Genomic DNA, 10,856 nt, shown 5'->3' on the forward strand with positions numbered 1-10,856 from the left:
GGGTTTTGTTTGATTTTTATACAAGGATTAGGGCTTCCTGAATAAAAGATCAAGTCTCCTTCAAAAGAGGATCAAGTCTCCCCTAACTTTAGAAAAATCGCAATTTTTTTACTCCCACGAAAATGCTTCTAGTTCATCAACGGGTTCAAGTATCGTTCTAATTTTTAGAGCATAGACACTTGAAGTTACAAGCTGTCAGAAAATGTCAAAGACGGCGAGTTGCAAAATTTTTCCAAAAAGATATGGTGAACATAAGAAAAGGGGATCAAGTATCCCCACTCTCCCCTATTGTTTGATAAACATTATGATAAACTGATGAAAACGTTTCTAAATTTGATTCATTATCTTCACTATTGAATGTTACACACGTGACTCGTGAATCTAAAGTTTTGACTCTTACTTTATGGCTTTCTGACTTTCGATTCTTGACTCTTGACATTTGACTTTTGATTCGTGACTCATTGACTCTTTGAATTTTTACTCTTTAACTCTTTGACTCGCTACTTTAGACTCGTGACTCTTGACTCATGACTCTTGACTCATGACTCTTGACTCTTGACTCTTGACTCTTGACCCTTGACCCTTGACTTTTGACTCGAGACTCTTGACTTTCGACTCTTGACTCTTGACTCTTGACTCTTGACTCTTGACTCTTGACTCTTGACTCTTGACTCTTGACTCTTGACTCTTGACTCTTGACTCTTGACTCTTGACTCTTGACTCTTGACTCTTGACTCTTGACTCTTGATTCCCGACTCTTGACTCTTGATTCTTGACTCTTGACTTTTGACTCTTGACTCTTGACTCTTGACTTTTGACTCTTGACTTTTGAGACTTTTGAGACTCTCAACTCTTGACTCTTGACTTTTGCCTCTTGACTCTTGACTCTTGACATTTGAGACTTTCGAGACTCTCGACTCTTAACTCTTGACTTTTTACCCTTGACTCATTAATCTTGGTCATGAATCTTGAATTGACATCAAGCCCCTTTTATTATTTTCACTCTCGAATGTGACTTGATTAGCGGCATTTATTTCATGACGACATGAAAAAACTTCCCAAAAGCTATGCGATCTGAAACAATGGGAAAAATTTTGCTACTCTGCATTGACGTACAATAATTGTTTTCAATTTTGTGCTCCGTTCGAACCTGAACTAGATTTTGTCAAGACCACTGAATAACCCGTAACGGAAAACTATTTTGACAATCCATACAAATGTTCCGCAAACTCTGGCTCGATTCGAGAGAACATTTCAAATGAATCAGCAAAACTGCGCTGTTTGAGCTTGTTTGAGTTAGTTGAATCAACATGAACCCACTACCAACCTTCGGCATAACTACCTATGCTTTGCATAGAACGTATCACTTTCAACAAGCATCGCACTTTCGTTCCAAGGCAAGCCAAGAAAATCGCTCTAGGTTAGCGGAGTGAGGCACGTTATACTAGTAACTATTTTACCTGCACTTGCAAGTTTTCCGGCTCACAGCAGCTTTCCAACAATGAAATTCGTACGCTCGAGTGCTCGGGGTTTGTGTGGGTGGTTGGCTGCACTGCTGATTGCTATCGTTCTGATTGAAGTAAGTTCAAGTTCTGTGAGGCAAATGAGCGACTAATTGTGCTTCGAATCGTGTGTAATTAATATCGTTTTGTATTGTATACTTTCAACAATCATTTTTCCCCGTCCGGGAGACCCCCCAGGGTCGAACGTTCTTCGAAGAAAAGTGAAATCCGGAAGAACTTATACGTTTAGAGTACACGAAAGAAATGGCATTTACCGGAAAAAGTGCAATTCGTTTGCTACCGAGAAACTTTTCTGGCGAGAAAGAAACGATGAAGGTAAACAGCGAGGTGCTGGGTTATAGTATTTACCACTACGTTATGTCAGATTCGTGCAAAATCCGATTTAACGTTAATTGCCGCGACAGGCAATTCTTTTGACATTCATACGTCAATCCATGTTATTTTTCATTTGAAATATTTAGAAAAAAAAGTTTACAGAATAAATTCCATCCAGCATTCCATCATTCAAAATGCTCATACCCACTGTGTTACAAATTATTTTCCTTCAAGCAGTTTAAAAACCGTTTGTGGTAGATTTATTAACCGGATAAGTATCAGTTTTGGAAAAGTTAAAAATTGATTTTATTATTGTTTAATTAAAAAAAATTGTTTTAAAACATTATTTGAAAAAGGCTTCAGATTTATTTGCAAAATATTTCCGGAACGTACATATATTGCTTGAATTTTTCAGAAACAGATCTTGAATATGAGCTTCCGGTGAATGTAATTCCCGAGCTGGCAATATCGATAAAAGACGTCTGAAGGAAAATGTTAATGCTTGACGAAACTAAAGGCAGCGGTCCTAACGGTTTCACTAACTCCCTCCTCAAAAAGTGCGTTGGTGGGCTTCAAGCACCCTTACATCACCTTATCTTGGATTCTCTAAACGAAAGAATTTTACCGAAGTTTTGGAAGATTTCCAATATTACACCGATACATAAATGTGCTTCTAAACTTCCTGTTGAAAACTATCATGGAGTCGCTATTGAGCGAACGAACGAAGCTTTTTGAGATCATCGTTTACGACCATATGTACCCATGGTTGGAAAGGAGACCAAATCTTGGAGAGTTTGTCTCAAGAACTTCAAAATGGATAATTGTAGGACCACAGGTTGGCGCTATAAACACAGACATCTCGAAAGCATTTGATGTGATCGAAATCAAAGCTTTACTTTCCGTGCTATGTAAAAATGGAATTTGTGGTACCGTAAAACGGGGTAACATTGATCACCTTTGGGTAGCTTTGATCAACATGATTTTTTTTTTCAGATAATCATCAATAACTACTTCTAAAGTTAAAACATATTAAAACTTTTTTTCTACGTTTAAAAACCTACCTACATGTTGAGTTTCAAAATGGGAAAAACTTGGATTGTTTTTGAAAATTTCAAATGTAAATAAAAATGTTTTTTTTTTCAAAATCTTGAAATATCTGTTTTTTTTTCAAAGAATCGCAAACAAACACTCTTCCTGATGAAACTTGTTTTTGGAATATTTAAGATCTTTTGTCCCAGGAGACAACGCAAATAACGGTATTGAAGAATTAACAGCTACATACAATCGCATATTTAAGCAGTGCACAAAAACAGTATCTAAACAAATAAATTTGAAAAGAAGGTATTGCCCTTGGATATGGCCCTAATGATATTTATCTAAAAGAAATGCTTCAACACATTAATAAAAAACTACACCATGATAAAAAAAAAGGTGCAAACGTTTATGTTTTGAACGTCTACTGAACAATACCCCCCACTCTAAACTATGGAAAAATATTAACCAACTTTTGGGAAAATCTAAAACATCTCCATCGATCAATCTCACGCAAGGTGAAAACCTCATAACAGACAAAAAATGTGTTGCTGATAAGTTCAACAAATATTTTTCATCGATCGGATCAGATCTTGCCAAGGAAATACCAATTGAAAGGGAATATGATGTCTTGACCAATATTAACGAAGTGCGGAAATCAATTTTTTTGCAACCAACTGATGAAACTGAAGTTAGATCGATCATACTTACTCTAAAAAATAAAAAAAAAGCTGTGGACCAGATTATTTCCCTATCAGCGTAGTAAAAAATAACAACATTCTTTTTTCGCCCATCCTCAAAAAATTCTTTAACTTTATAATAGAATCAGGAAGTTTCCCGGATTGTCTTAAAACAGCAAAAGTGACTCCTATATTTAAATCGGGTGGTCCTGAAGATGTTAATAACTATCGACCTTTATCCAGTCTCAGCGTTTTTAGTAAAATATTTGAGAAATTGCTCACAAATAGAATTCTAAGTTTTCTCAATAATAATAATAATGTGCTTTACAAAATGCAATACGGGTTTAGAGCAGGTTCAAGCAACCTCATCGCAATTTCCGAACTTGTCGATTCCATAATTGAAAACATAGATTTCAAGAACATAGTTGTTGCATTATTTCTAGATTTGAAAAAAGCCTTTGATACACTTAACCATGACATCTTACTGGCCAAATTAAACAAATATGGACTAAAAGGAATAGCTAACGATATTATCAGAAGTTATCTCGAAAACAGAAAACAATTTGTTGTAGTTGAAGGTAAATAGTGAACTAAGGAATATAAGCATAGGCGTTCCACAAGGCAGTAACATTGGGCCGTTACTCTTCCTTCTTTATATAAATGACATAAGTAATCTTCCACTAATTGGCACAGCTAGGCTTTTCGCTGATGATACTGCACTGTTCTATTCAGGAAAATCTGCAAGTTCTATTATAGATTACTTGGAGAATTATTGAAAGCTGCTATCAACATATTTCAACTGCAATTTACTCTCATTAAATTACGCTTAAACTAAATATATGTTGTTCGCTCGTCGAGGAAAGTAATACCACCACACAGGGACCCATATATGAATCAGTTTGTCATACAAGAAGTACAAAGCTTCAAATACTTAGGTATTTAAATTATTTATACTCTTTCGTGGAAAAGGCATATACAAAATTTAGAAAAAAGAATTTCACCTCTCTGTGGAGTGCTCTGGAGAGTAAAACACTTTGTTCCTCAACATGTTCTGTTAAAAATTTACCATGCATTCATCGACTCTGTATTACACTATCTCATATCAATTTGGGGAAGACCATCTCAATCACATTTACAAAAACTACAATCTCTGCAAAACAAGTGTTTAAAAAACATTTACAGGCTTTTCATGCTTTATCCAACTAACTTCATTTACTCGTCCAGTTCTCATAACATTTTACCTTTAGTAGATCTTTGTGATTTCCAAACCATAATGTATGTTTTCGCTAATCTGCACTCATCAAATACCATCCAAAACCTGACCTTTACTACTGGAGTAAGAACACACACCACCCGCCGTTTGAAATATTTGCAACGTTGTTGGTCGATAATTACTTTAGGACAGAGAAGAATTTCCTTCATAGGATCAACAAAATACAACAACTTACCTACCTACCTACCTAAGGGTCCAGCGCCGATTGACCGGCGCATAGGGCTGAGATAAAAGATCTCCACTGCTGGCGATCCGGAGCCAGCGTCTTCACTTGCTGCCAGCCAAGGTTCTCGTCAACTGTGCGGATTTCAGCGGCTAGACTTCGCCGCCACGAGCTTTTGGGCCTGCCTCTTCTTCGATGCCCATCTGGATTCCAGTCAAGCGCCTCTCTGCAAATCTCGTTTTCATCTCTTCGCAGCGTGTGCCCAATCCATCTCCACTTACGTTCCCGAATCTCGATTTCTAGCGCCTTTTGATGACACCGGCGATGAAGTTCAACGTTCGAGATCCAGTTGCCAGGCCACCAAGCGCGGATGATGTTCCGCAGGCAGCGATTTACAAAAACTTGCAGTTTTCGCGTCGTCACCGCATATGTGCACCAAGTTTCACACCCGTACAGCAATACGGATTTGACGTTTGAGTTGAAGATTCGGATCTTAGTTCGTAGAGAGATCTGGCGTGACCGCCAGATGTTTCGGAGACTCGCAAACGCAAATCGGGCTTTTCTGATCCGGGTTTCGATGTCCTTCTTGGTACCACCATCAGGCGTAATCTGGCTACCAAGATACTGGAAGCACTCCACTGTCTCAACCTGTTGTCCAGCTACCACGAAATTGGAACGATTTCCTGTATTGATTTCCATCGACTTGGTCTTTCCGACATTGATTTTGAGACCTGCTGCCTTGGAGCTTTCGGTGAGGTCATCGAGTTTGCTCTGCATGTCTTGTTGTGTTTGGGCGAGCAAAACAATATCGTCTGCCAGGTCAAGGTCGTTCAGTTGCTCCATGGTTGAAGGATTCCACGGCAATCCTCGGTTTGGTCTACAGTCAATCGATCCAGTCAAGATCTCATCCATTACGATGAGAAAAAGTAGCGGTGATAAAATACATCCTTGTCTCACTCCAGCAGTTACCGGGATTGGTTCGGACAAGACACCGTCGTGCAAGACCTTGCACGAAAATGCCTCGTACTGTGCTTCGATGAGATGGACTAGTTTCTCTGGGACCCCTCTTCGTCTAAGAGCAGCCCAGATGTTTTCGTGGTTCAGTCGGTCAAATGCTTTTTCGAAATCAACGAACACCAGCAGAAGAGAGTCCTGGAATTCGTTGATTTGTTCCAGTATTATTCGTAGCGTTGTGATGTGGTCCACACATGATCGTCCGGATCGGAATCCAGCTTGTTGCCGTCGGAGTGTAGCGTCGATTTTCTCCTGGATCCTGTTCAGGATCACTTTGCAGAGTACTTTGAGGGTTGTACAGATCAAAGTTATGCCACGCCAGTTACCGCACTCTGTTAGGTCTCCTTTCTTTGGGACCTTTACGAGGATACCCTGCATCCAGTCGGCCGGGAATGTTGCAGTATCCCAAATGTCAGCGAAAAGACGGTGCAACATTTGTGCTGACAAGGCAGGGTCGGCTTTGAGCATTTCAGCAGGAATGCAATCGATTCCAGGGGCTTTGTTGGATTTCATGTTCTTGATTGCCGCTTCTATTTCAGCCAGCGAGGGCGCTTCCGAGTTGACGCCATTAATGCGACTTACTGTGGGCGCCTCGAGCTGCGGGTTCTGTTGGCCATTGCTATTTGTAACTCGGAAAAGTTGATCAAAATGCTCAGTCCAACGCTTGAGCTGATCTGTTCGATCTGTCACCAGCTGACCTGCTCGGTTTTTCAGCGGCATTCTTGCATTAGTCCTTGCACCACTAAGGCGGCGAGAAATATCATATAATAATCGGATATCTCCAATGGCGGCAGCTCTTTCTCCCTCTTCGGCTAGGGAGTTTGTCCAGGCTCTCTTGTCTCGTCTACAAGCTCGTTTAACTGCCTTTTCCAGCTCCGCATATCGTAAGCGGGCGGCTGCTTTGGCTGACCCGGTACATGCCTGCTCAATTCCGACTTTCGCCTTTCTCCGATCATCGATCATCCTCCAGGTTTCATCCGACATCCATTCACTTCGTCTTCCACAAACTTTACCGAGAGTACCATGGCTCGTCGTGATAAAGGCATTCTTGATTCCACACCACTGTTCTTCTACTGTTCCGTCTGTCGGCAGCTCCGAGGCTCGGGATTCTAGCTGTTCAACGTATGCCCTTTTCACCTCTGGATTCTCCAACCGGCGGACGTCGTATCGACACCCGACCTTCTCCTCGCGCCGTTGGACACGCGCAACTCTCAGTCGTATCTCGCCAAGGACGAGGTGATGGTCAGATGCAATGTCTGCGCTTCGCTTGTTGCGGACATCAAGAAGGCTCCTTCTCCATTTTCGGCTGATGCAGATGTGGTCAATTTGATTTTCTGTTCGGCCATCTCGGGATACCCAAGTGACCTTATGTGCTGGTCGATGGGGGAAGAGCGATCCACCGATCACCATGTTGTTGTTGCCACAAAATTCTACAAACAGCTCTCCGTTTTCGCTCATCTGTCCTAGGCCATGGCGCCCCATGATGCGCTCAAGGTCCTGATTATCGGAGCAAATCTTGGCGTTGAAGTCGCCCAAGTGGATTTGAATGTCACCCTTCGGAATTCTCTCAACCACGCTGTTCAATTGACTGTAAAACTGCTCTTTCTCCTGCAAATCGGCAACGTCAGTTGGCGCATAACACTGGACCATTGTAAGGTTTCTAACCCGTGTTCTGAATCTGGCTACGATTATGCTTTCGTTTATCGGTTCCCATCTTATGAGGGCCGCATGGGCCTGCGGGCTTAACAGGAAACCAACTCCTCGTTCCCGAGTAGCATGTTCTCCTCGTATGCCAGAGTAAAGCAGTACTTGCCCGGACTGTGTCTTGTGTTCTCCAGTGTTAGGCCAACGGACTTCGCTCAGTCCCAATATCTCTAGCTTGAGGCGGCTAGCTTCTCTAGCAAGTTGAGCCAGCTTTCCTGGCTGGGCAAGGGTCAAAACATTCCAAGTTCCAATTCTAGTCCGTGTTTTCATGCTAAAAGTCGTTGCCAAAGTTCCAAATCGGTTATTTCTTCTCTCAGTTTCTGTAACAATACAAGATATCAGGAGCAGTAGGTTGTTAGCTTAAAGTCCCTATCCCGCGATGGGGCTGCCATCTTGGACTTAGCTGGCGGGAGCCGCATTTCATAAATTCAGCCGCTTGCTGCAAGACAGACGCTGTTTGAGCCGCCCCTGACCTGGAGAACAGACGCTCGGTTGTTGTTGCACGCCGCCCCTGACATGGGGAACAGACGCGTGCGGCCACCTTCTCAGTCTGCATGCGACCAAAGCATCCACCGGGGTTGGATACCCGATCTCCGCTTAGGTTACTCGCACCCCAGCCGGCACCACGGGGAGGTAGAGATAGGAGTTGTGAATAAGAGGTGATATGACCACTATGGGGTCTCGTGTTGCACATTATCCACCGTTTACCAGCCAAACAACAACTTACCCAATGAATTAAAAGAAATAAATAATCGCCGAACTTTCAAAATAAAATTCCTTCAAATATTTAAAGAAAAATTTAGTCGACAAAACAAGTCGAGCAAAGCAAGTCTTAAGATTTTTTTAAATTGTAGCGTTAATCCTTTGGAAATTTTAGTTTAGATGGAGAATTTTTTTGTATAATTTGAAGTGAATCTCTTTAAAGGAAATCTCTTTCCATTGAGATTCATAGTTGTAAGTTAGTTAAATTAGTATCGTCACATTTCCTCGCACAAGATTATTAACATTTTGAGTTCTCAGCACGAGTAAAATTCTGCTCGCGTTTTTAGTTTAATATTTCTTTGTACAATTGCTACCAGACGTGCTGAGAACAGTAGCGTCCATTATCAGGGGGCTCAAACGAGCCTTTTGGTGTGGGGGAGTGTGGTGGGTCGCTACAAAAAAAAATTTAAAATTAAAAAAAAACAACAAACACTACTGCGTGCGGCGGTGTAAAGGACATGATGCGGTGAATGCAAATTCAATTGCACACAAGATTGTTTTGATGTGTGTTGTTATCATTGATTATCTTGGAATCAGGGATTGTTTTGGCATACACATTCGTTTATCTTTCCAATTTTAGTTATATTTAATAGAAATTCAAAATATAAATAAAAAAACATTGAACCAATTTTTGGTTATCTTTCGTTTTGAAAAATAATGATCTTCAAACTATGTCCTCAGTAGTCGACGCACTACGAGATCTCGTAGTGCCTATTTATTATGATTATAAAAAAAATATTCAGGAAGAAATTTTCATCAAGGACATGCCAAAATATCCATGAAAAATAACATCAATCATTTTCAATTGAATATGACTGGAGCGGCTTTCAAATGAATTTGAAAGGATTTTGACAGGAAATGAATACGATAAAAAGCTCCTTTACTTTGAAAGATACAAATATGAAAGCTATTTCAAAGCTTTGACTTTGACAGAGAGGATGCTGCCAGTTGAGTGAAGATTGAGCTTTGACTGTGAAAATTTTGAACACTGATCCCAACCCAAGTATATTAAAGTTTGAATTTGCTGGTTATTTTGTATAAATTATAATGATTTGCCAAAGTTCTGCCCCTGTGGGAAAAAACAACAATTTTCAAAACGTTGGGAGGTAACAAGAATAAAGTAGAAATATTTTTTACAAAAAACGATAAAAATTTATTTTTTTATGAATTATCATAAGATTACCTTCATTTCCTTCATAGAAAGTATTTAGATTAAACGAATGGTTTTTTGAGATACACGCATTCGTAACTGTCCCATTTCAAAAGAACTAAGCTTTAATAACTGTAGTTGGTTTTGTAATTTTATTGACCAGCGATAGCCTTTATAATAAGGTAAGGAAAATATTCCTCTTCGTCGCCAAACTTTCAAAGCAACTCGAAAAAGAAAACTAGCCATTAAAAACTTTAACCCAATCCATCATTAGCTAAATGTTTGTTTTGTTGCTGCCATTCGTTGTTGTCATTGCTGTGACACATGGCTTAAAGCTTGCTCCTGCATCAAATAACCTGCATTCCGGATGACACATGATGATGATGAGTCATCTGTTTCTTCCCGTGGAAAGTTACTTCTCGGTCTCCCTAACACGGGAACACACACGGTAAGACACTGGTGTGCATGTTTGATATGGGTACTTTGGGGCAAGATTGAAGAAGTTGGGATTGGTTAGTGTATTTATTTTTTAATGTAGTCATATATTGTATCACACCTACCTACAAAAAAGTACCAAGAACAATGTCGTAGTTAGTTCCCCACATCGTTCTTTCAGCATTGATTTGCGGTTTGGAAATGGAATAGAATTTCAAACAGATGTTAACAGAGTTTTTTTTTACACCTCTCATATTCCTTGGATGATGCTTTGAAGTTAATATTCGACACATCGAACACGAATATGTTTTTTTTAAATATTTATCCGTGTTTTTAAATAATTCTAAGGAATGTACCAAAAATTTGTAAAAAAAAAGATGTACCTGGAGCGCTCTTTACCAGCGAACCCTGAGTTGTATGGAATCCTTGCTTCAGTTCTTTCCACGGAGACAAAATAGATTTGTTGGTTCAAACAGCCCAAGAATTTGCATAGCGATGCGAAACGAGCTAAAGTTTTCACACACAGAGACACCGGTTTTCTGCATGATGGATGTTTGCCTTCTTAGGATATGTTTGTTGATAGTAGTTCTGTTCTGTTTGCTTAGCACCAGATAACGAGGATAACATACACTACAGTAGTGCTACAACCAACCCAACCCTGAGGACCGGGTTGCGGAAAAGTTGTTCACTTGACATGTCATTCTGTGTGCTTACGGAAAGAAATGGGAAACTTTTGCCAAGAAAGTCGACACGAAACGGCCCGAATTGTTTCTCTAGCTATGCGACACAACTGCAGATTTCCATG

At 40.2% G+C, this 10,856-nt stretch overlaps 1 protein-coding gene across 1 annotated transcript in view; it reads right to left on the minus strand.

The window, feature by feature from the left end:
* Positions 1–9,942, minus strand: part of LOC129742669 (uncharacterized) — a 14,633-nt gene extending 4,691 nt beyond the window's left edge. Inside the window, exon 1 of the mRNA XM_055734596.1 lies at positions 9,876–9,942. Within this exon, the coding sequence (XP_055590571.1) occupies positions 9,876–9,942 (67 nt within the window). The remainder of the gene's footprint in view (positions 1–9,875) is intronic.
* Positions 9,943–10,856: the final 914 nt, after the last annotated feature.

The sequence above is a fragment of the Uranotaenia lowii genome, chromosome 2 (genome assembly GCF_029784155.1).
Source record: "Uranotaenia lowii strain MFRU-FL chromosome 2, ASM2978415v1, whole genome shotgun sequence".
Classification (NCBI taxonomy): domain Eukaryota; kingdom Metazoa; phylum Arthropoda; class Insecta; order Diptera; family Culicidae; genus Uranotaenia; species Uranotaenia lowii.